Source organism: Panthera onca, chromosome E2 (assembly GCF_046562875.1).
Source record: "Panthera onca isolate mPanOnc1 chromosome E2, mPanOnc1 haplotype 2, whole genome shotgun sequence".
NCBI lineage: Eukaryota > Metazoa > Chordata > Mammalia > Carnivora > Felidae > Panthera > Panthera onca.
Window position 1 is genome coordinate 42,207,319 of NC_138353.1, and position 26,316 is coordinate 42,233,634.

Below are 26,316 nucleotides of genomic sequence, written 5' to 3' on the forward strand. Positions count from 1 at the left end.
AAGCTGTTTCTAATGAAACACAAGAGATTTTTATAAGTAACTAATTAGCAAGCCAGAAATAATGAACTCAATTAGAAATGGGTAACTTTTATTCTCCCAGAAATTGACTGCTTCCTTTCCCCTCCCCCACAGAGAACAAGACAACATTATTACAAATGAGAACAATGTTTATTAAGGAAACAATTGAACACTTCTCCCTTAGCAGAATTTTACAGACTAGAGCACAACCTGAAGGCCATTACGGTTTAAATCACTGACACACGACATAGGGTGCTTATTCTACAACTGGAAAGTTGCTGAAGTTTGTGACATGCCACTATAGATATAAGTATTATTAAAAATTACAAACTGTTTGGTGATTATTTTGATAACCTCCTGAGCAGCAGCTCCTGCAAGGAAAAAGGAGAAGAGCAAATCTTTGAAAAAGGTAAATTTCAAGTTATATAAAAATATTCAATTATGTAAAGAAAACCTTTCTGTTCCAAAAAGAAAGTTGTTTAAAAATAAGCCAAAACAGGAGCGCCTGGGTGGCTCAGTCGGTTAAGCGTCCGACTTCGGCTCAGGTCATGATCTCGCGGTCTGTGAGTTCAAGCCCCGCATCGGGCTCTGTGCTGAAAGCTCAGAGCCTGGAGCCTGTTTCAGATTCTGTGTCTCCCTCTCTCTCTGACCCTCCCCCGTTCATGCTCTGTCTCTCTCTGTCTCAAAAATAAATAAACGTTAAAAAAAAAAAAATGTTAAAAAAATTTTTTTTTAAATAAGCCAAAACAAAGCTTACTGAGTCACATCAAAATCAAGGACTACAATTTTTTATAACTATGTTATTAAAGGAAATAAAAATCTGTCCTATACATTCACACGTTGGGCTATTATGCCACAGATTAAAAGAATGAATTATTTTTAATTGTGGTGGCAAGATATACTACGTAAAAAAGTCAAAACAGTAGTATGGTTGATTGTACTTTTTAAAAAAATACATATAGACAGAAAAGATTCTCAAAGACCACCCAGACCACCCTTCTGTTGCATTTGAATTTTACCTTGTGCATATTTTACTTTTATAATAAAACAGGGGTAAAGGTATATTTGTTCTAAATACATCTATAATTTGGAAACAATCCACATTAAATACTGCCAGGTTGCCATATTATACTCAGTAATAGACTTATACAGTAGTGAGTTTTGAGCAATTACTCAAAGAAAACAATAGAAAAAACAAAAAACTACCAACAGAAAAATTCTTCATCTTTTATAATATTCACGTTCATTGATTCAATAAAATATGACTCTATTACATACCAGATCCTCTTCTAGGCGCTAGGAATAAAGAACAAAAGACAAAAACCCTTGCCTTCGTGGATCTTACTTTTAACTAGTAAGGGAAAGATAATTTGCAAATTAGTAAAATGTATAGAAATGACCCTAAGGACTAAGGAGAAAAAGCAAGGAAGGGGGATACATATGAGTGGAAGAACAGGGACTCAGTTTTAAATTGAGGAGTCAGGAATGGCCTCATGCAACGAAAGTAACATTTAAACAAAGACCTGAAAGAAGTGAGGGAATACAATGGTGTTGTGCAGAATACAAAACACACATGTTAGGGACTGAATGTCCTCAAAATTCATGTTAAATCTGTAATACCCAATGTGATAATATTTGGAGGTGAAGAGGATACTGGAGGTCTTTGGGAAGTAAACAGGATTAGATGAGGTCATGGGCTGGGGTCCTCACAAAGGGTTTAGTGCCCATATAAGAAGAGACCCCCAAAGGCTGTGTCCCATCTGTCCTCTCCCCTCCCTGCACAAAGAGGTTATGGCACACAGCAAGATGATAGCCGCCTACAAGCCCTGGACAGGCTTCCTAGAAAACAACCGTGCTGGCCCTGACCTTGGACTTCCAGCTTCCAAAGTTTTTTGTTTTTTGTTTTAAAGTTTATTTATTTATTTTGAGAGAGAGACAGAGAGAGCAAGTGGAGGAGGGGCAGGGAGAGAGGAAGAGAAAGAACCCCTAGCAGGCTCCTTGCTGTCAGCACAGAGCCTGATGCAGGGCTTGAACCCACAAACTGTAAGATCATGACCGGAGCCAAAACTAAGAGTCAGACACTTAACTGACTGAGCCACCCAGGCACTCTTCAACTTCCAAAGTTTTTATGAAAGAGTGGTAATTTTCATTTAAAAAGTATTTATTTGAGAGAGAGAGAGAGAGAGAGAGAGAGAGAAAGTGGGGAAGGGGCAGGGAAAGAGAGAATCCCAAGCCGACTCCACTCTGTCAGCACAGAGCCCGATGCAGGGCTCGAACCCACGAATCGTGAGATCATGACCTGAGCCAAAACCAAGAGTTGGATGCTTAACCAACTGAACCACCCAGGTGCCCCAGAGATGGTAATTTTCAGTTGGGCCTTGAAGAACAGGAAGATTTTAGACGTGCCAGAAATAAGGAGATTTAAGGCAAATGGCCCTGAAAGTTAAGGATTGAAGGAACAGGAAATCAAAGGCATGTCTGGGGGAAAAGGAAGTCACTTGAAAAAACCAAGGGCAGAAAGGCTGAGTGGAATCAGAACACAGTGTATTTTTAATGTTAAATAAGGGACTCTGGACTTGTTTTCTGAAGACCATTGTAGTGTGTATGTGTTTACTGGCAGGGCAGAAGGTTAATTAAGTGAGAGACATGATCAGAGCTATGCTTTAGAAAAATTAATGACTCTTCACTTTAAGATGGACAGCGGTGGGAGAGATGCAAAGCAGAAAGACCAGTGAAATAAACTAAACAGAACATCCTGCTTCACTGACTTCCCTAGTTAAAATAGCTATAAAAACAAAAGTTCATAATTGTACTGTGTAACCACAGATGCCAGTCTTCTCATCTGTGGAACTCACCTCCTAAGAACGCAGCAATGGTGTGTGGCTCAGCAGCTCCGTATCGGCAACTACAGAAAAGGATGGAGACGTGAACTTAGATTAGCCTTATGACAGGACAGGTATTATCTCTCATATGCCTTAAAAAATACTCACAATTCATGGACATAATCATCTTTCACCATTACAGATAATCCATATTCCTGAAGGAAGCCAGTGAGACAAGACTTCAGCTTTCCTATATCTTCTTCAACCTGGTAGTTAGATACCCCTACAAATACATAATGTAAATCATTTTCATTAAAGTAAATACGCAATTCAAAACCAATGGCTCTTTTTAAAATCCAGTTTTAGGTGTTCTAATCAATATAGTAAGGTATGAAACTGAAGAACAAAAATAACAGAAAGCATGAGACCAATATTTACTATCACAAAGCTGTAACAATCAAAGAAACCATCTAAAACCTATTAAAAATTCAAGTTAGGCAAATCTGCTTTGTTTACTGCTCTATATCCAGTATCTAGAAGAGTATCCAGCACATAGTTGGTGTCCAAGAATTATCTGATGGAAGAATTGAATGAATAAGTATGTCTTATTTACACACTTTATAAAAAATTAGGGTGTTTAAAAAATATTATGGTGTTTATTATCCATTTCCAGGAAATTAAATGACACTGAAGACATATAGCTATAAGTAACATTTATTGAATTAATAAATGCTGGACAGTGTTCTAAGTACCATTTATATTAATTGGTTTAATCCTTACAACACTCCTATGAAATAGGTACTATCATTATCCCTGTTTATAGGTGAGAAAACTGAGGCACAGACAGATTAAGTTATTTGCCTGAGTTACTCAGCTCGTAAGTAGCAAAACTGGGATATGAGCCCAGGCAGTTCTTAATGATTCAACTGTAATGTTTCCAAACATTATTATTTCCAAGCTATTATTATTTCTTCTGGAAGGAAAAATATAATTGCTGTAATATTCAAGTGTTTTTAAAATATCAATATTTTTGGGGGTGCCTGGATGACTTAGTCAGTTGAACGTTTAACTTCGGCTCAGGTCATGATCTCATGGCTCATGGGTTCAAGCCCTGAGTTAGGCTCTGTGCTGGCAGCTAAGAGCCTGGAGCCTGCTTTGGATTCTGTCTCCGTCTCTCTCTGCCCCTCCCCTGCTCACACTCTACTTCTCTCTCAAAAATAAACATTAAAAAAAATTTTAAATATCAGTATTTTTTGGCTCCTCTAGTTTAAAAACTATCACTACTCTTCCTCATGATAACACCAACCCTTTACTAAATACTTACAAGGTGCCACATAGTATTAAGTGATTTTCATACATTACCTATATAACCTTTACAAACTGGTAAATACTATTATCACTATTCCATAAATGAGAGAACTGAGATTTGAAGGGAAATAGTGATTCACCCAAGGTCAAGAGACAGTAAGTGACAGAGCTTGGAAGCCTGTGCTCTATATGGTAGCTAGTCTCCCAAGATGGCTCCCCAATGAACGCTCCTTTGTGCCCTCATGTAGTCCCATCCCACTGTTAATCTAAACTGGCCCTGTGAAGCCAACAGAACATGATGTAAGTGATGCCGTGTTCTAAGGCTTCTGAGGCTAACTCCTAAAATACCTTGTACTTTCCACCTGGATCTTTTGGAATGTTAACTTTGGGGAAGCAAGCCACCATGTAAACAGTCTACCCTAGGAACACTATGCTAAAAGGAAGCCCCAGTTAGCCATAGAAAGATACCTGACTAGCCCCCAAGCAGTTCCAACTATCCCAACTAAAGTGCCAGTCAATGAGTGAAAATGTCATCTTGGATGTCCAGCTCAGTGAAACCTTCAGAATGACTCCAGCCCCAGGCATCATGCAACTCCATGAGTTCCCCTTTCCCCAGTGAGAACTGCCTAACTGAGCCCAGCCAATCCACAAAATCACAAGATAATAATTTACTGTTTTAACTATGTTTGGGGATGATTTGTTATGCAATAAACCAAAAATACAAGCTAATCAAACAATACACATAAAGTAATACATATTTGGTGTTTATTCCTTTTCTTTCTTTTGGTAAGCTTGCTCATTAAGACTGTAACTCAGACATTTGGGGCAACAGATTTTATGATATTCCTAGAATGTGCTGCTGTGCAGTAAACTGGTACAATTAAAATTTTCATCTTTTTGTTTGTTTTTAATTTTTATTTATTTTGAGAGAAAGCCTGTGAGCAAGAGCAGAGAAGGGGCAGAGAGAGGGAGAGAGAGAATCTCAAGCAGGCCCTGTGCTGTTAACTCAGGGCCCAACATGGGGCTCGATCTCAAGAACCTTGAGATCATGACCTGAGCCAAAATCAAGAGTCTAATGTTCAACTGATTGAGCCACCCAGGTGCCCTTATCATCTTTTTTCTTTGAAGTTTATTTATTTATTTACAGAGAGAGTGTATGTGGAGGAGGGACCGCGGGGGGGGGGGGGGGGGGCGGGCGGGGGGGTTGGGTGGGAGGGTGGAGGGAGTGGCAAAGAGAGGGAGAAAGAGAGAACCCCAAGCAGGCTCTGCACTGTCAGCACGGAGCCTGATGTGGGGCTCAAACCCACAAACCGTGAGATCATGACCTAAGCCAAAGTCAGTTGCTTAACTGACTGAGCCACCCAGGCGCCCCTAAAATTATCATCTTAATAAAAATATTCTGGGCAACTGACGATCTTTGTGTTTATACCAATTCTCCAATTACTACATTTACAGACAAAATTCAAGTCATTAGCATACTTTTTATGGCTTTCTCATTCCACTAAATTAAACTCATTCTGAGTCTTAGAAGTAAACTATAGAAACTGACAGAAAAAAATAGTTTTATTCTATATGCATTCAACCAACATTCCCTTGTAATAGTTTAGAATCAAACACCATCTGCAAATACTTAAAACACAAATGGTATTTCCTCACTGAGATGAACTAGGTGTAAATTGTTTACGATGTAGAATTCAAGCACCACTACTGTAAACACCCAAGAAACTTCAAGAATTAATTTAATTTAAGTATTTATTCAAGACTTTATTGTAGATGATAATGCGACTGCTATTCTTACCTGGATATCTACCATGTTGTTTATGAAATCTATCAATAGCCCGTAACATTAAGTATAATACTATCTCATTATCAGGATTGTCCATGCTAGAAACTGAAAGGAAAAAGAAAATTTCAGTATAGTGTGGATAATTCATTACATAAAAACAATGCAGAACTGCATTTACTATATGCTCAAGTTTCAGGATACAAGGCAATTCTATTACAAAATTTAAATATTTTGTGACAATAAAATAGAAAATGATAAATAACAGTAAAACAAAGGCAGATATGTTAAAATGAAACCCAATGGTCTTATGGACGATCAATTATAGTCACATAATCTATTAATGTAGTAACGTTCTGACTTTAGCTCATCTTCGTATCACATGACTTATTCAGTAACCTAAACATGATTTTATGTACATATTAAGTTTCATAATTTGCAATTATAACTACTTAGAAGTAGGACTACTTCTTGGTTTATAGAATAAAATTTAGAGTATATTATCACCATATACTATTATATACAAAATATTTGTATCTCTAAAATTAATTAAAATTAATAACCTAGCATCAAAAGGTTATCACACTTACTTATTTCATCCTTGTTAATTGTATCCAAGCCATATTCTTCAGCTAAGGATCGACATCTTACCACTCGAAGAAATGCAGAATTGGTGCCTGAACACAGGGAAGACATTATGGAAGTAAACAGGTGAGACATTTGAATATTCCAAATCACAAGTCACTTTAAGAACAGGAAATTTTGTGCATACTCTTTACAGACATGGAAATGTGAAGAAATGTCTCTTCAGTTCTAATGGTTAGCAGACAAGTCATCTGAAATTCACATCCTTGGCACTACAACCAGCTCAGCACTGAGTAAGAAGGTGATGGCACCTCTCTGAGCTTGTTTTCATTTGTAAAACAGGGATAATATTACCTATGAAATTACCTATGAAAGTTGTTCTGTGGATCAAATGTGCAAGTGTATGAAGTGCATACTTAGCACAATGCCTGATAGGACTCAGTGAACAGTAGTGTTTACCATATTATGGATAAGTAGTCATAAAGGAGAGCATTATATATGTTGTGTTCTTGGCATATGTAAGACTTTCTAAAACAACAACTTTGTATTAGGGAAATTTTCAAACATACCCCTAAGTAGAGAAAACAGAATAAACTCTCAAATACCCAACACCCAGCTTCTAATCTGGGATCATATAATCTAGTAGAACAAACACAAATGCAAAAACAAGATGCAAGATTGGTGGTAGCAGAAAACATTAAAACTTGGCCTAAACAAGCACTATGGTAGAGCCATTAAAGGGAGAACATGGATAAATGTATTTTAAGGATGGAGACATACAGAATATAGATTTTTGCAGAAGCTTATGGCAATAGCTACAGGGAAAAATCCTCAGCATGTAGAACAAATTTTATTATTCTTAAACAAATTCTTAAATAAAAGAAAATGCTTTGGGTCTCCTGAGGAGTTATCAAGAAGACCCCAGGAGCCGACCTACTCTGAAACTAGATGACAAAATTCTTAATTCCATCACAGTCATTTAACACAGATCAAAGTAAGTATTTACCAATACTATCAATGTACATGTGACTCAAGACTTCACATCCAAAGTCTTCAGATAAAACTTTTCCAAATTATTTAATAGTAGTAAGCTGAAAATAATTCTGTATCAATGACAATTTTCAATTAATTGACCTTCATGTCTTTTTAGCACTGCCATACATAGATATACTCTATCTCTGACCCAGTTTTTTTTTTTTTTTTTTAAGTTTATTTATTTTGAGAGAGGGAGAGTGTGCACAAGTTGGGGAGGGGCAGAGAGAGAAGAGGAGAGAGAATCCCAAGCAGGCTCCGTGCTGTCAGCACAGAGCCCAACACAGGGCTAGGTCTCATGAACCACGGTATCATGACCTGAGCCAAGATCAAGAGTTGGATGTTTAACCAACTGAGCCACCCAGACACACCTGACCCAGTCTTAAAATGCCTTCTCTATTTATTACAAGAGAAAAAAAAAAAAAGCAGCTTACTCAGTAATTATTATCTATACCACTGAGACCATGGAAAATTTTAAATTTTAAACATTTAAAATTTCTGCAAACATTTTGTGGCACATTTTTATCAAGCAAAATGAGGAAATTAATTCAAGGGGACTTACAGAGTAATTTTAATTCTTTCTCTGAAATGGACTCTGGTGCCTGTAAAGAGATAAATGCAGGTTTCACTCCAGTGTAAAAAAGAAGATGAAGAGAGGTGCAGCACAAACCCAATCACTGTGAGATGGGGAGGCTTTCCCCAAGCTCTGGAAGAGGACTATAAAAACACCTTGTTTGCTTAGTGAAGGTCTTTCTCATTAGGCAGGTAAGTGAGTGATCCCTCTAAAGAAGCCCAGAACCAGTACCACACCCTCTATCTCTAAACTTTTTTAGCTCCCAACTTACACGATCAAGCTAAATGGAGCTGTACCATCCATCACAGACACAGTGCACTCAGTTCAGCAGCTTACCTGGCCGATAGACTGCAACAATTTGGCAACATGATTACCCACAGCAGCAGCATCTTTCTTTGCTTTTTCACGGTAACTGGAAAAGAACAATAAAAGGCTATTTTTAACAAATTTTAAAATTAGCAAAATTAAAATTTTTTTAATGTTTATTTATTTTTGAGAGAGAGACAGAGCACGAGTGGAGGAAGGGCAGAGAGAGAGGGAGACACAAAATGTGAAGCAGGCTCCAGGCTCTGAGCTGTCAGCACAGAGCCTGATGTGGGGCTGAAACTCACAAACCGTGAGATCATGACCTGAGCTGAAGTCAGAAGCTTAACCGACTGAGCCACCCAGACGCCCTTAAAATTAGCAAAATTTAAATATCACCATGAAGTAAACAAAATCTCTTTCCTTTTCATGAAAAAATACTGGTCTGGTAACATACAGAATGTGAAAATGCCATGGAAACCCTACCAGCAAGAGCTGTTAGTGGCTGGAAATCTTCCCAGTGTTGGTGATGGACTCTTGCAATCTACTAATAACTGGGCTCCCTCTGTAATTAATAGCAACTTAAAAACTACCCTCCTAGAGGGATCCATGATCCATGCTTCTGAGAGGGCCTGACAAAATACATTACTGAAGAACATGACTTATCTCCTTAAAGTCCAAGGAAAGTTAAATACTTCAAAATTGTCCATCTACAAATTCATGTAAAAACTTTAAGTCTATTTATATTTTCACCCTCTTGTAGATGATCAGATGGTACTATCTCCAGTGTGAAGTCATAGTTCTGTCTATCTTCAGTTGTCTTTTCCCAAGTTTTAAGTAGTTCAACTTTTAGGCTAAGACAACAAAGATGTAGCAGACGTGAAGAGTGTAAGATGTCTAGAGAACAGAGATCTTCTGTGTGACATCATTTGGTTCTTGAGGAGCCCAAGTCAGCAGCCCTGGATTCATGAGCAACGTGCTAAACTACATAAGGGTAATATACAGTGAGACCCATACTTATGACAGTCTATCTAGGTTCAGGCTAGTGATACCTAGAGAGCTGGTGTCTATCTAGTCACAAACTCTTTAAATTATGAAACATTATGATTAAAAATTAATCAAACTAAAGACTTTAAAGTTTTAAGTTACAGATAAAAGATCCTATAGCACCATGGTTAAAAGTATGGAGCTGAGTTGCATGGGTTCAAATCCTGGTTCTGCCATTTACCAGCTATCTGGCTCTGAATAAATTACCTCTTCTATGTTTCAGTTTCCACATCTATAAAACTGGGACAGTAATAGTACCTCTCTCATGGGGTTGTTGTAAATATTACATTAGTTAATACACAGAACAGTTCATTGCAGAGTGAAGTGCTCAAATATTAGGTTTTTGTCACGAAATATGAAAGAAAAAGTCTGCCCCCTAGAGAGTATATATGGGAACCATCTGTACTTTCTGCTCAGTTTTGCTAAAAACCTAAAACTATTCTTTTTCCTTTTTTTTTTTAACGTTTATTTTGGGGAGACAGAGAGACAGAGTGGGGGAGGGGCAGAGAGACAGGGAGACAGAGAATCCGAAGCAGGCTCCAGGCTCCAAACCATCAGCAAAGAGCCCGATGTGAGGCTCGAACTGAAGCCGGATGCTCAACCGACTGAGCCACCTAGGTGCCCCAACCTAAAACTATTCTAAAAATAGAATCTGTTTTTAAAAATCTGCCCCTAAGTTTTTAAGCTTATTTTCAGACAAATTACAACAGACTTTCATTTGATTTCTGATAGAGTGGTAAAATATATTCATCTGTACTATAAACAGATTTTCTGTTACATAGTTTGAAAACAGTGACTTACACATTTTGCAGCTTTATATATTTGCTTGAATCTGCGATCATATCAGGAATTGTGCCTCGAACAGGTAAATTTCCTTGACCCTCTTTGGCCACAAATTCCTTTAAGGCGCGAGCTAAAATCCAAAATGATGGAGTCTAAAAGAAAAAAAGTTAGCATTAAGCAGTATCTGAATTTGACTCAAAGGTTAAGACAGCACTATTTACTTTATGTTGTTACCTGTTTGGTGATATTTATGCAGCGATCATCATTAAATATATCTTCAATACTGCTTGGGATCTAACAAAGGAACATGATACATTTACTAAGAACATGTCCATCTGTATTTTCACTATTTCCCCAAACAAGTTCTTAGAATTTCCACATAGTAATCAAATACAAACTTCTGATGTGCTTATTAGACTTTTTTTAAGAATCAGTACCAGACGGGAGATTTGATGAGGAAAAAGAACGGAAGAAAGTCCCCCTCTGCCCACTGGTGTCAGCATTAAAGACTGACCATTCTCTTCCATCATGATTAGAGTACAAAAGGAGCCAAAATAAACCTGTTTATTATAGTTACATTTGAAGATATAACAAAGATTTCAGACATCACTACCAAGCTAGGTTTGTAGTGATGTCCTTCATGTGTTTCCATCTTGTCAAAAATTTGAAACCCTTACACTCTAAGTTAGTTATTATTAGAAGAGACAACAACTCTGACAAAAACTACATAGTAAATTAAGTACTCGTAATGCTGGCAAGATCATCATACATTAATGAAAACTACCGAAATTGTAGGCTTGGACTCTTACAGCTGTGTGGAAAAAAGAAATCTCTTACCAAAACCCTAACTGGTCTGCTTCTGTTCTCCTTACAAGAGCCGGAATTATTTTTCAGAAACATAAATCAGGTCACTCCACTCCCCACTTAAAACACTTCGATGCCCCCACCTGATCCTAGAACTCCTCATCCTTTTGTTCTACTCGAATTTTGTTAATAGCACCTGGTGCATTATCTGTTTGCTTAGTTCACTGTCCCCCAACTATAAGAACCTTGTTCTTTTTTTTAACTGGAGTAAATTTTACATTCAGTGAAATGAATTTTAAATGTACAGTTTGATGCATGTCTTTTTAATCACCTCAATTAAGACAGAACATTTTCATCACCCTAGAAAATTGATTGACAAAGCACATATTTTTAATTACTCAGCAACACGATCTCATTGTCTCCAAAAAGTTTGTAATGACAGCTAAGTGCTTTCCTAATATGAAAGGCAGCATTTTTTGCCATTTTAAATTATAAGAAAATTCTATCTTAAAGTAACAGCTGTGTTATTCCAAATTTTCCAAGAACCTCACTGGCAAGACTTTAACAACAAAACAAAGGGCATATAAACCGAGTTATCTTACAAATAATGTTTTACAGTGTCATTAAGAACATCTTCCATTATATCCAAACAACTACTATCAAAAGCAAATGCAGGATAAGATTTAACTTTTGAGCAACCTATTTCGTACCAGCAAAATATCACCCTCGTTATAAAATTCCTACACCCAAACTGTTACTATTCACAAATCATGTACTTCAAATAATTTATATGAATCACTGTATCACTACTCTATGATGAAGCACTGATACCCATTTTAACAAGGATGATATAAAATCTTATTAAAGAAGATTCAATCGATATGATAGATATTAATTTCTAATTATGAAACAGTTGTCTATGAAACAACTATTTCATATGAGGACTTCAGAAAACACCTTTCTTGTATGAATGGCTCAGCAAAACTTTTTTTTTTTTAAAGTAGGCTTCACGCCCAGTGCGGAACCCAACATGGAGCCCAAACTCACGACCCTGAGATCAAGACCTGAACTGAGATCAAGAGTCTGACGATCAACCAAATGAGCCACCCAGGCACCCCTCCTCAGCAACACATTTAATACCTGAGTTGTATTTAGTGCTGTGTTCACATTTTTAATAGCTTCTTCAAAATTCTCTTCATCTTCCGGAGTCCCATTTTCATTCTTTAGAATTCCTAGAAAAATAGAAATTGGCTAGCAAAATAGCCCTTTTCTTCTCACCCCTTTTCTCTACCTAACATTATGGAAATAACTTCATCAGATCTTTCTTTTGAGAGAGGAGTGCGCTAGGGGAAGGGGCAGAGGGAGAGGCAATCTTTTTTGTTGTTGTTTTTTAATGTTTTTAATTTGCATCCAAGTTAGTTAGCATATAGTGCAATAATGATTTCAGCAGTAGATTCCTTAATGCCCCTTACCCATTTAGCTCATCCCCCCTCCCACAACCCCTCCAATAACCCTGTTTGTTCTCCATATTTAAGAGTCTCTTATGTTTTGTCCCCCTCCCTGTTTTTATATTATTTATGCTTCCCTTCCCCTATGTTCATCTGTTTTGTATCTTAAAGTCTTCATATGAGTTAAGTCATATGATATTTGTCTTTCTCTAATTTTGCTTGGCATAATACTCTCTAGTTCCATCCAGGTAGTTGCAAATGGCAAGATTTCATTCTTTTCGATTGCTCAGTAATACTCCATTGTATTATATACCCCACCTTTATTCATTCATCTGTCGATGGACATTTGGACTTTTTCCATACTTTGGCTATTGTGGATAGTGCTGCTACAAATGTTGCAGTGCATGTGCCCCTTCGAAACAGCACACCTGTATCCCTTGGATAAATACTAGTAGTGCAATTGCTGGGTCGTAGGGTAGTTCTATTTTTAAACAGGGAGAGGCAATCTTAAGCAGGCTCCACGCCCAGCACAGAGCCCAGCTGGGGGCTCTATCCCAGACCCGGGGATCGTGACCTGAACCAAAATCAAGAGTCGGATGCTCAGCCGACTGAGCTACCCAGGCACTCCAAACCTTATCAGATCTTAAAAGAAGGATTGGATATTGAAACTTAAGAACAAACAGGCTTATTGTTACTCAAATTATTTTTAGTAATATTAGTAGCTAACCTTTATTTTTTACTCTGTATCAGACATGGTTAAATGTACTTCAGATTTTACTGTATGAATGAATCCTCACAACAACTCTATGAGCAGCCCCCAATTCCTCCTCTACTGATGAGGAAACTATCATTAGTCATTTTAAAAACTATACAAGGAGTGGCTCCAAACCTCCTCTGAGGAAAAATAAAATAAAAACTCATGATGCCATCAGTCTGACAAAGCTGCTGACAGAAATCCAATAAACAACTTCAATCAATTTGTTTTTCAAACTTTATACAACATTCAGTTATATCCCATCATATTACCTTGTCTAATCAAATCTCTGAAGTCTTCTTTTTCCTTATACGTTTTAGGTATTCGTCCATTTGTCTAAATTGGTTAAAAATTTTAAATTCTAGTTATAAAAAACCAAAACATGGAAATTGAGAGTCCAAACTTCTCCCCATTCTCCCATCCACATGAGATTTCATCAGCAAATACATACCTCAGTGAAATCAGAGGCTGACTTGAAAGAAAACAAAAACTGCGAGCCATTTTTCTACATTCCCCACTGCCAGTTTCAGAATGACATTTATTGATATTTGATTTCGCTAGTAAAAGTATCAGTATCAAAAGAGGAACTGCCAGATTTAAACAGAAAAGCACCCACCTGCCCAATTACCACATAAGGAAAAAAGTTAATCTCCTACTCTCCTTCACTGAAATCCTTTATAATAAATTGAAAATACAGTCACATATGGAATTTGTTTTTAAAAAAAGACATACTTCACTATACCACTGTGCTAAATATTTAGCTACGATCACAATCCATGGAGTATGGCTGTGGTCCTAAAAATGAAAGAAATATCGAAGAAAATGTCAGTATTAGTTAACATTAATTAATTTACAGTTATTCTTCATTAAACCATCTCATTTTCAACAAATCCAATAATATATATGATCATCTTCCAGATGAAGGAAAATGAATTGGGTTAATGAAATTGCTTTATAAGTTTTATAAGCAGTGTCCAATTTAATCCTGAACTGGCAGGCTTGTACAATGATTAAGTTTTTCTAAGTTTATTTATTTTTGAGAAAGACAGAGTGTGAGTCGGGGAGAGGCAGAGAGAAAGGGAGACACAGAATCCAAAGCAGGCTCCGGGTTCCAGGCTGACAGCACAGACCCTGACACTGGGCTCTAACTCACAAACCGTGAGATCATGACCTGAAGCGAAGTTAGATGCTTAACAGATTGAGCCACCCAGGCGCCCCAGGTTTGTACTATGTGGGTCCCCATTTTCCCATCAAGAAAACAGTCTCAGCGACTGCCACCCAAAAAGAAAACTCAAATCTCTTGATTTCAGAAACCAATCCTAGACTGAGAAAACTGTCTCTTGTGATGAAACAAATAACCAAATACCCACATTTTAATTAATACATGGGTAGGAAAAAACACATACTCCTTTAATTATATAGTCTGTTATAAATATCATTATTTCTATAATGAAATATGAGTTGCCTTGGTAACTCTTCAAACATTAAAAGTAAGTTTCAAAAGCAATCAATTTCAACAAACACCCACTTCAAATTCATACTATTTTAAAAAGTACATCTAATTGTTTAGAAACAGGCCATGAAGAGGTCTGCTGGGATATGTTAATGTCTAATTTCTTGACCTGGGTGTTGATTACACAGATATAGTCAGCTAATGAACTTCTCTTCAATAAAAAAGCTTTTTAAATTTTGGTCAAAAACAAATTTATTTCAAAACAATTAAGTACAATGTTGTTACTACATAATCTGGATGACATGAATATGGATGTTTATAGTATTTTCTCACTTTGGTGTAATTCAAAAACCTTAGGTTAAAAAAAAACTTTTAATCTATCTATAAATTGAAGGTTATATATACTACCAACCTTTTTTTCCATATGATCCAAATCATATGACTGAAAATGTTCTCTCAGTTCAGGAAACGGTTTATCCAGTCGTAGATCCTCTAATGCATTATCTGGATGAGATTCTATTACTGTGAAACAAATAATCCCAAAAGATAAACTTCTTTAGTGATACTTCTAGAATATACTACATTATAGAAATTTAAGAAATCTAGTTTCTAAATGGGCATAGGGCCTACAGGTTTTTTTCTGTTCATTTTTTTTTTTTAACCAAGAAACTGATTTTATTTATTTATTTTTATTTCATTTTATTTTTAATCTTTATTTATTTTTGAGAGAGAGAGAGACAGAGTGCAAGCGGAGGAGGAACAGAGAGAGGGAGACACAGAATCCGAAGCAGGCTGCACAGAGCCCGATGCGGGGCTCGAACCCACAAACTGTGAGATCATGACCTGAGCTGAAGTCAGATGCCCAACCGACTGAGACACCCAGGCGCCCCATGATTTTATTTATTTTTTTAAGTTCCACACCCAACGTGGGGCTCATATTCACAACCCCGAGATCAAGAGTTGCATGCTCCACCAACTGAGCCAGCCAGGTGAGATAAATTTACATACAGATATATATTCATATTTTACTAAACGCACAAATCATAAGTTGACTATAGTTTTAATAAAAGTAAAATAGAACTGAATTATCTTGCCATTATAATTGAAAAAGATCAAAATTGATAAAATGTGTGTTCAGATAGCATTTAACAATCCACCCTTCCCTTCCTGTGGCCTTCAATAGACATCATCACCATCTTCCTAGACCTCTTCTCTAGAAAGCTGATGGTTATCCTTGACTTTTTTTTTTAAGACTTTAGTTTTAAGTAACTTCCACACCCAAAGTGGGGCTCAAACTTACAACCCCAAGATCAAGAGTCGCATGCTCTTCTGACTGAGCCAGCCAGGTGCCTCTATCCTTGACTTCTTTCTTCCTTGGCCCAACATCAGTCACACCACATGTCCTGGTATCACTTCATACACAGTTCCCCACATGAGGGGAGTACAGGAACATGTAATTTCAGTGAGTGGTTAGGGCTAGGCCTAGTTCTGTTACTTGCTAGCTGTGTGACCTTGGGCAAATAACTTAATCTCTCTGTGCCTCAGCATCCTCATCTGCAAAAAGCAGATGTGTAATAGTATCTACCTTATAAGAATTTTAGAAAGATTATATGAAATAATCCACATTAAGGCAGGCACACAGCTAGCAATATTAACCCTCATTACTATCTACCTCCTCTTCCCTATCCTTATAATATCTGCCTTAAGGCAGAGGCTCAGGGGGCCCCAGGGTGGCTCAGTTGGATAAGCTTCTGACTTCAGCTCAGATCATGATCTCACACTCCGTGGGTTCGAGCCCCGCATCGGGCTCTGTGCTGACAGCTCAGAGCCTGGAACCTGCTTCCGACTCTGTGTCTCCCTCTCTCTCTGCCCCTCCCCCACTCACGCTCTGTTTCTCAAAATTGAACAAATTAAAAAAAAAAAAAAAAAGCCCCACAGGGGCTTAGTCTCTGTCTCTCTCAACTAGCTACACCACCAGAAATTTTCTAACAGCAGCACTTGCCTCTAATTTTCACCTCTTCAAATCCATTCATTTTCTACTCCACTTTAGGGTGACACATTTGAAATAAATTTTTCACCCTGTCACTCTCCCACTTACAACTCTTAAAGAGCCTACCACCACCTGCCAGAAGTTTATCCCACAAGCCACTCCCAAACTACCAAGCAGATACTACTCCCCAGTGATACTACCAACACCAGTGGCTATCAACTGCTCTAGCAGAGTACCTGCCTCAGAGCAATGCAGAATACTGAATGAAAACTGTCCAATAATTTAAGATCAAACAGTTGTAAGTAAAAGGCTAATATCATTCTTGAGCTCATGCCAACCTGCCTATGAATGACCTCAATCTCCTAGAACACTGTTTCCTTGGAACAATAAGGTAAATGCTTTGCTTATTATGTAGAACTGTTCCTGAACTGGGGGAGCCTATTGTCAATATGAGAATGGAATGAAAGATTGGAGAAAAAGTGGTATGACATCTGTCTATGTGTCACTGTGGCCCACACACCATGGCTCTCACCTATAGCAGCCCTATGTGCCCTATGCGGGTTAGGAGGCAAAAAAAAAAAAAAAAAAAAAAGCAAAAGCTAGGGACTTGCATAGCTGGTGGGCCTCCTAATAAGATGAAAAAGCTGTATCTGTTGTATTTCCTGCTTTGCATCCTTCTATAGTGCTAAGTAAAGGAAATATTAGATTAACGTCTGTTGATTTTGATTGCCACTCTGAACCTGTAACCATAGTCGTGCTGTTACAAATTTACTTTGTAATTTAAAACGGACTTCCTAAATTGTCAAGTTTCTAAAACTGTAGCGAAAGCAACCAATGGCAAGCACCATATGTGCAACAGTTTTACCTGGATGTTCTTTTATAATGATCCTCATATAACCAACTAGTCCATATGTCCTACAGATCAAAAGAGGGATTTGGGAATTCCAGAGGACATCTGCTAAACGTAGTAATGTACTGTAAAAGGAAAGCACAATAAGTAAGACCATAAGCAAATGTATATATGCCAAACATGAAAGCACATTAAAATAAAGGAACTTTCTTACTAATTAATGCAAAGATAGATCTATTACATTTACATATGCAGGTCATGGATACACTGAAAAACAAGCAATTCCAGAAGGCTGCAGTCTCACAGAAAGTGTATTTTTTGGACTAGAGGGATATGAAAGCCTCTTTTTTGTATTAGGGACAATGTTCTTGAAAGACACTTCCTGACATTTCCATAACAAAGAGGAAAATATGTATTTAAAACTCTAGTATACATCAAGCACACTATAATTCTAACTAGGTTTTTTTCACTAAAAAAATAACCAAGGTTTAATTTAACTGCTCTAAATATGTATTAAGAAAAGTTTCACATCTCAGTACTTTTCTCTTTCCTATCTTTTCGATGTTGGAGATTTATAAGTACTTCCAATTAAAGGTTTCTGTGGAGTTTAAGAATTTTAAAAACTATAGACTCTGCAGAGAAAACAAAAACTATTCAAATCTAATAAGACACTAAGATAAAAACAAATTATCATAAAAATTTACCTTTCAGGAAGCTGAGTTGCAACCACAATGGTAAACCTACAGAAAAATGAAGGATCATTGTCTAGAAGGTTTTCTGGACTCTAAATAGGACACAGGAAAAGAATTCAACAATTTCACAATCACATTAAACATGTCAGAAACAGTTAAGGTATTTAAGAACAAATGAGGCAACATGCTAGACTCCAATTTTCAGTAATTCAACTCTCAATTAAACATAAATATACAAAAGGTTCAAAATTCTAAATTCTGTGGTGCCTGGCTGGCTCAGTCAGAAGAGCATGTGACTCTTGATCTCAGGGTCAGAAGTTCGAGGCCCATGCTGGTTGTAGAGATTATTAAAATAAATAAACTCAAAATTCTAAATTCTTAGGGCTTTGAATTATTAAAAAGTTACATTTCTACACAGAAATAATAATGTGTATACAAATATACCTCTTCCACAAAACTCCCAGAGACGTCGTTATTTAATTCTTGTAAGAATTCCATGGCAGCTTGAGCTCGGTTCTTTTTAAAAACAAAGCATTTGACTCGAATTAGAAAAAATTTGGTTAAAATGTAACCCCTCAATTTACAGATCAAGCAAACATACTATAAAACTACCCAAATTTCATGCATAGATATGACAGTTCTGCTTTTCATAGTATTTAAACTGAGGCCAAACCAGAGTATTATTTAAACGACTAAATTATTTGCACGCTACTTTTCTGATTAGGCAAATGACCAGAAAACCTTGGGTAGCAGGCAGAGATATTCTGGACCAAGTCTAGGTTCACTCTAAGCTCCTACATTTACAATCCTATATAAGAGAAAACAATCAAAGAAACAGTCATTTCCATTGAGAATATTGTACTAAGTTGACTATTATACCTTTTAAGATTTTTAATATGGAATACACAAAAATAAGAGATATGCTAACTTTTAGTTAAAAGTTTTGTTAAATAGAATAGTCCATCCTCTAAACATTAACATCACTCAAGGTTTAGCTTTAATACAAGTTACATCATAAAAACAGTACTTTTAAGTTCTTAAACTACCAAGCATATAAAGAGTTGCAAGATATTAAAAAAAAGAGCTAATTTAACTTTTTTCTCAGAGAAATAATAAGCTCTTTCAAAGTCAAAGCTCTTCAAGCAATCAAAACATAGTGGCATCACGAGATGCTTAACACAACTATAGTCTGTAATAAATTGATGTTTACCTTGCCGATGCTGCTTCTTTGAAGGAAAAAACTAAAATAGAATTAAAAAAAATTAAGGGCTTCTTTGACTCTAAAGGAAAGGTTATATTTCATTCATACTATGAAACAAACTATATTTTGATTACAGGTTATAACAACCTTGCTGGAGAAAGATAACGAGATGAAACTTCTAATCAAAGACCAGGCTAACATATCAATGTTTCCAAAGTGTGTACCACAGCATATGAATTTCATAAGATGCTATGAGAGAAAAAAAGTTCCCTGGTTTTACAAAGTTTAGGAAACACAATATGTTCTATTTCCCCCTTGGAAATTCATAATATGTATAATACACATGACATTAAAATCTTATAGAAATGCTTAACTTCATTTGGCCCATTTCCCAAACTTATTGGACCATGAAATACTTTTACCCATTTAGCACCTATTAACATCCCCCAGAGCCAGTGTTCCACAGACCACACGGGAAATGCTATATTGAACTGCTTGTTTTTGTAGGTAACTCTAATTGACTTATTCAAGCTTCTTCCCACACATACCCTTTTCACGTGTCAAGGTCCAGATCTAAGGCTGGGTACCATTTTGTAGCACAAAATTCGTGGCTCCATAAAAAAAGAAATCTTATTCTTATCACACACTGCTCTAACCAACCAAGTAAGCAAAGATAATGGAACTTTTTCTTTAGAGATACCAATAAAAGGACGCTGTTGTGGATATACTATAGCCCAATATCAAAGTTCAATATGAACTAAATTCTGACTTTCCTTGAGTGTACTCATTGTTGTCACATACTAACAAATATAATGAGAGATTCCAGCCTCCAAGTCCCTGAAAAGAGCTTGAAATCCAAATCTGGGAATGCGTTGGAAGCTAAATTACGATCATCTTTTAAAAAATGATACACAGGCCATCTTTAAAATAGCACTTTTACAGAGACAGTGGAGTGTACAGAGAGATATACCTGGACTAAGCTCACAAGAAATACAAATAAAAGGTAGTTTTTATTATTCTTATAATCCAAAAAATACAATTAATTATAAAAAAATTATATATATATATATATATATATATATATATATATACATGTGTGTGTGTATATATATATACATAAATAATAAACACCTTCCCTAACAGGCATGTGTTTGAAAAGAATAGAACATACTTATTTCCAGCATCTTCTCCGCTGACCTGATTTCCATCAATAATTGTAAATGAACCAATACCTGGAAGACAAAACAGAGTCAGCCAAGAATACGTATTTCTAGTTCAAAACCATAAGGGGTAAATTTACAACCACAAAACTACATTACCTGGTAGTACCAAGTTTTTTAGAATTTCAGTTCCTGTGGCTGTTGCATTTATTAGGCAAACGTGAGCAGATTCTAAAGCCTCTTGCCCATGATCACCCCACAACCTATAAAACAAGACACAAATTCAACATTTTTAAAACTTTCATACAAATGCAACTTTCTTAATTGGATGCTGACCTGTGATCTTCAAAGTGTTCTTGCATAGAATGGCTGCTGTGATGACCACAGCACACATGTGAGACAGGAACAGCAGCAGGTGTTATGGGGATTATATAGCTAAGTAACCTGAAACTCAGGTTGATGCCTGGCATGCATGATTACAAGGAGGTCAAATCAGTACTAAAAACCTTGCCTTCCAGCTCCTTGTCCACTACCCTTTTCAAGTCAGATAACTTACAGAACAGAGTCTTTAGATATATTCATTAACATTATAGAAGTACCTTAAAACCTATTCTGTTCTCTATTTCATTTCTCCTTAAATTATATAGACTAGTATATTTAAGATCTTGACATAGAATTTACCACTGTGACATCTGCAAGAGTGAGAAAAGGTTTACCAAGAAAACTGAATTATTGTCATCTGAAAGGCCTCACATTGACTTCTACAGGAGTGCTTTAAAATATAATACCAGGGACACCTGGGTGGCTTAGTCAGTTGAGTGTCCGACTCTTGATTTCAGCTCAGCTCATGGGATCGAGCCTTGCATGGGGCTCCATGCTGGGTGTGGAGCCTGCTTGAGATCCTCAAGCCCCACCCCCACTCTCTCTCCTGCCCTTTTCCCCTGCTCGCTCTCTCTAAAAAAAATAAAATAAAAAAATATAATACCCAATGCTCACTTTAGTAGCATGATTAATAAATGCATAAAATGCATACATTAACAAACACAAAGATATAATAAGGATTAGACATATATTTTATAACCTGATTCACACTGGCATATCATTAACGGGGCAAGGTACATGATCACACACGCACCATGGCATCTGGGCCAACCTGGTTACCTTCACCCAGAAAGCCCATTATCTTTTCTTGTCAGTATGGAAAGTATAGGGGGAGCCCAAACCCTTAGAAAAATGCTACAGTGTGGAGGACTGATAGGCTTTAATGGGCTTTCCCTGTCACCTAATCTAAAGCAGATTCCCTGTTATTGTGTAGCCAGTATGTCCTCCAGAGCATATCACAACTGTTTTTTATTTGCTGAACATCCATCTTTCTATTCCACTCTAAGCTCCATGAGGGCCCAGATGACTCCCTATATGCACTGCTGGAGACCCAATGCCTGGCACACTGCCTTGCCCAGGGTAAGTGATCACTGAACAGCTGTCAAATGAAAGGAGGAATAGCACAGAAGAACCAGACAGACTGGAAACATCTGGGGTTTTTTTCTATGAAAGTAGGGCACACAGAAGACACCTGACATATTTGGCTGATGTCTACTTGGGTAGTCAGTGAGCCTAAGAGAACGCTGATGCATCTCTAGGTAACATGTTTCAAGAAAGAGGCCACACAAGAAATCAATCCTCTTTGCTCCCTTGCTGGCTTAGCTATGGAACACAAGGCCTTGTTAATTGTTGCCCAGCTGCACAACTTTGCTTCTAGCTGCCTCACTCTGACATTTTAAAACCAATAGCCAAGTCTCATCATGAAGAGTAAAATTTGGTCCTTAACTGGACTGGACTCAGCAAAAACTCTCTCTTGTTAAAGTTTCTTAGTAACGTAAAAATACCTTCTCAGCTCTGTCTTCTGTGGTTATAACTGAACATTCAAAACACAAGCAATGTTGGGGTGCGTGGGTGACTCAGTCAGTTAAGCATCCGACTTCAGCTCAGGTCATGATCTCACGGTTCATGGGTTCGAGCCCCATGTTGGGCTCTGTGCTGAGAGCTCAGAGCCTGGAGCCTGCTTTGGATTCTGTGTCTCCCTGTCTTTCTGCCCCTCTCCTGCTCACATTCTCACTCTGCCTCTTTCTCAAAAATAAACATTAAAAAATTAAACAAAACAAAACAAAACACAAGCAATGCTAAAAATTTATAAGAGAACACAAGCTGGTTATAAGGGCTCTGTCACCTTGCTACCTTTCCCAGAAGCTTGGGAGCAGAGTGATGTGAATGAGTACAGGCTCTGAAAAAGCCAGAAGGGCCTGTTTGTTTGTTTGAATTTTTTATTTTTTTTTAATGTTTATTTGTTTTTGAGAGAGAAATAGAAAGAGAGAGCCAGGTAGGGGCAGATAGAGAGGGAGACAGAATCTGAAGCAGGTTCCAGGCTCTGTCTGAGCTGTCAGCACAGAGCCTGATGCAGGGCTCAAACCCACAAGCCGTGAGGTCATGACCTGAGCTGAAGTTGGATGCTTAACCGACTGAGCTACCCAGGTGCCCCTAAATTTTTTTTAATGTTTATTTATTTTTGAGAGAGAGAAAGAGAGAGACAGAATCTGAAGTAGGCTCCAGGCAGTGAGCTGTTAGCACAGAGCTGGACGCGGGGCTCAAACTCACATACCCAAGATCATGATCTGAGCCAAAGTCAAACACTTAACCAATTGAGCCACACAGGAGCTCCAGAAGGGCCTATGTTTAATTTACATCCTAGCTCAAATATATGGAAGACTTCAGACGAGTTATCTAACTTCTCCAAGACTGTTTCCCCATCTATAAAGCCAAGAGAATGTCTGCCTTCAAAGCTGCTCTCAGAATTAAGTGACTAAAGCCTCTTAATACAGCAGTAGACTGGAGGTACAAATGGGAGTTCAAGGGGACATAGGGACATACTGTAACTTCTCCCGGCCTGGGGGCTCCAAGAGGATGGGGACCAAGCATTTGTGTTACTTCCACTGCCTTAACATACAGAAAATGCTCAATAAATAAGGAATGGGGAATGTAAAGAGAAAAAGCAAGGCAGAAGAATTAGCCAAGGACCTGCCTGATGGCTTAGACCTTCAGTGTCTATTAAGGTAGCCTGTAGCCACGTTTGGCTACTGAGCACTAAAAATGAGGCTAGCCGGAACTAAGATGTGCTTACAGGTATAAAATGCCAGGTTTCGAAGACAATATGGAAAAAAAAAAAAAGTAAAGTATCCCTAACAAATTTGTATATTGATTAAGTGTTAAAATGGTGTATTTTAGGCATAGTGGGTTTAAATAAACTGTATTTTCCACCTGTTTGTCTTTTTTAATGTGGCTGCTAGCAAATGTGTAATTACATATGCAGCTCACACAATACTGGCATTATATTCCTACTGGACAGCGCTGGCTGTCCCTAACACTCGGCGCCGCTCTCAGCAGACAGGACGGGGTACTCGCGATTCCCCAATTCTGCTAAATGAGGAGTGAGAGCGCAGCGAGGCGGGGCCGACTGCCGCCCTGGTGACCGCGCCGACGCTGGGACCGCGCACCTCGAACTGCACACCTCGTGGCGGACGGGCGCGCCCCCTGGAGAAGGGGAGTCCCGACCCTCAAAGGGTATCTCAGGGGCCCCCAGTCTGGGAAGCCCCCAGAGCCGGCTCCCCAACGCCAGGACTGCCCGCCCTGGCCTAGAGGGAGGCCTGTAAGAGGCCCGCCCGCGCCGCCCGCTGGCTTAGGCCCGGCCGGGACGTAGAAGAGCCCGCCGGCCGGCCCCCCCGACTCGGTGAGCCCTGGCTCACCTCAGCTGCCGGTCGTACTTCTGCTCCTTGAGCAGCTTCCCCGGTTGCGCCATGGCCGCACCCGCCGCGCGAACAGCCGAGCCCCTACCGAACACCGCCACCACTTCCACGAGTGCGCAGGCGCATTGAGCGCCCCTTCGTCGCCGCTGCCTCCCGCGCGCCGCCCGCAGGGGGCGCCACTACCTCACTGCGCACGCGTCGCCAGTACACCTGGGGCGTATGCGGGCACAGCCGGAACCCAGAGTAGTGTCTTTTCCCGGGGCTCCAGCCCTGCTAGGCTGCCAGTCCGTGACTTTGTACGTGCAGTAACTGTGGGGGATTCTGGCTTTGGAATCAGGCAGATTTGGTCTTTAACCACGTACTAGTTGTGAAATATGCTCTTTACCTCTCAAATCCTCTGTTTGCTCATCTGTGCATTGGGGATAAATGGGTCTCCATCACCGGGTCTTAAATGAGATTTTGAATACACAGAGCCAAACTCACAAAAAATCCTGAATGGATAATAACTTTCATTATTATGATCATTATTGTTCACTCATTTCTTCCATCCTCTCCATGCAACAAGCTCACACAAGGGCCTGTTTCAAACCACAAAGTTAGCTGCTCCCAACTGCAGATATAAAGACAAAGAAGTCCGAGATCCTGTTCTTGAGAAGTTCACGGTCTTGAGAAGGGAGAGAGACAATAAATAAGTACTTACTAGACAATGTGGCCCTCCTATAAATCGAGGGAAGCTGGGGTACTGGAAGGTGCACAGAGGAACTCCACCCACTCCCCCCTCCTCTCTCCAGGAATGTTTCACATGGTGTCGGCAAGGAAGAACTTTTAAAGCAGAAGGAATAGCAGGTGTCATTCTTGGGAGGCAGAGAAGGCATGGCAGGATGGAGGCTTTAAAGGAAATTTGGTGTAGTGGGGAGTTAGACAAAGAGTAGGAAGAGGTCAGGGGAGGCTTGATAGACAGCAGGGGCCAGGTTGTGAGGCCGTGAACATAAAAGCGAGAAGGAATTTAAAGCCCTCTACTTTCTGAAAAGAGCCACTTTTGGGGGGAAGAGGATGGCTGCCCTGTGAGGATGGGTGCCAAGGAAGAGGGTTGCTCCAAGAGGAAGAGGGAGAGGAGACTGGAAGCCAATCAAACAGCAGGGAGGAAGGTGAGGATTCTTTCCCCCTCTATCTTCCAGATCCTACAGGCACCTTCAGGTTAATAATTGCCTGAAACAAGGTGAAAATGAGCACAGATCCCCATCCCAACCCACCATGGGATGGCGACAAGGGAGGAGGCACAGTTTGACGGTAATAATGCAGTGATAATAGATGCAATTCCCCTGAGTGCTGTCTCCAGGATCAGTGTGGGGCACACCCTCCTATGACTTCCCAGGCACCCATGGAATACAACTGATGGGAAACAAAGGCATGAGGCTCTCCCAGCTCATCATGTACTTATGCTGTCACATTTCCTTCTCCAGTTGGACAGGTGAAATATAAGGGATAATAAAATACACCCAGGAATGTGAGAAGCTCAAAAGGCAACAGGTGAAAGTTCACTGCTTAGCTTCTCATGTTCTGTGTAGTCATGGACTGCATGGACTACATCCCCAAATTTGGTAGCAGAAGTCATAATACCTATGAAGAAATGCATGGTTTTGACAAAGTTTCACGTTGGTGGTGTCTGTAAAAGGATACTTCACAGTATTAGTTTCCTACAACTGCTGTAACAAAGTACCACAAACTTAGTGGCTTAAAACTACAGAAATGTAGGGACTCCTGGCTGGTTCAGTCATTAGAGCATGTGACCCTTGATCTCGGGGTTGTAAGTTCGAGATCCAAGTTGGGTATATTACTTAAAAATAAAATCTTTGGGGCGCCTGGGTGGCGCAGTCGGTTAAGCGTCCGACTTCAGCCAGGTCACGATCTC

The 26,316-nt window shown here is 38.8% G+C and overlaps 1 protein-coding gene across 1 annotated transcript; it reads right to left on the reverse strand.

The window, feature by feature from the left end:
* Positions 1–146: 146 nt before the first annotated feature.
* On the reverse strand, positions 147–24,536 carry NAE1 (NEDD8 activating enzyme E1 subunit 1). Its single transcript, XM_060650580.2, has 20 exons — positions 24,405–24,536; positions 20,767–20,870; positions 20,619–20,679; positions 19,457–19,487; positions 18,691–18,762; positions 18,259–18,338; positions 17,570–17,679; positions 15,127–15,236; positions 13,994–14,056; positions 13,534–13,597; positions 12,200–12,291; positions 10,490–10,549; positions 10,274–10,407; positions 8,459–8,534; positions 8,111–8,150; positions 6,522–6,608; positions 5,947–6,039; positions 3,009–3,123; positions 2,874–2,923; positions 147–389 (listed from the first exon to the last, which is right to left on the reverse strand). Exons 1-20 carry the CDS (start codon positions 24,455–24,457, stop codon positions 280–282), a joined length of 1,605 nt encoding a protein of 534 aa, XP_060506563.1. The 5' UTR covers positions 24,458–24,536; the 3' UTR covers positions 147–279.
* Positions 24,537–26,316: the final 1,780 nt, after the last annotated feature.

Coding starts and splice junctions, on each gene's coding strand:
- NAE1 (XM_060650580.2), bottom strand. CDS start 24,457: ATGGCGCAACCGGGGAAGCTGCTCAAGGAGCAGAAGTACGACCGGCAG. Junction 20,871..24,404: donor AAGTACGACCGGCAGCTGAG/GTGAGCCAGGGC, acceptor CTTGTTTTATAG/GTTGTGGGGTGATCATGGGC. Junction 6,609..8,110: donor GAAAGAATTAAAATTACTCT/GTAAGTCCCCTT, acceptor CCCTGTGTTCAG/GCACCAATTCTGCATTTCTT.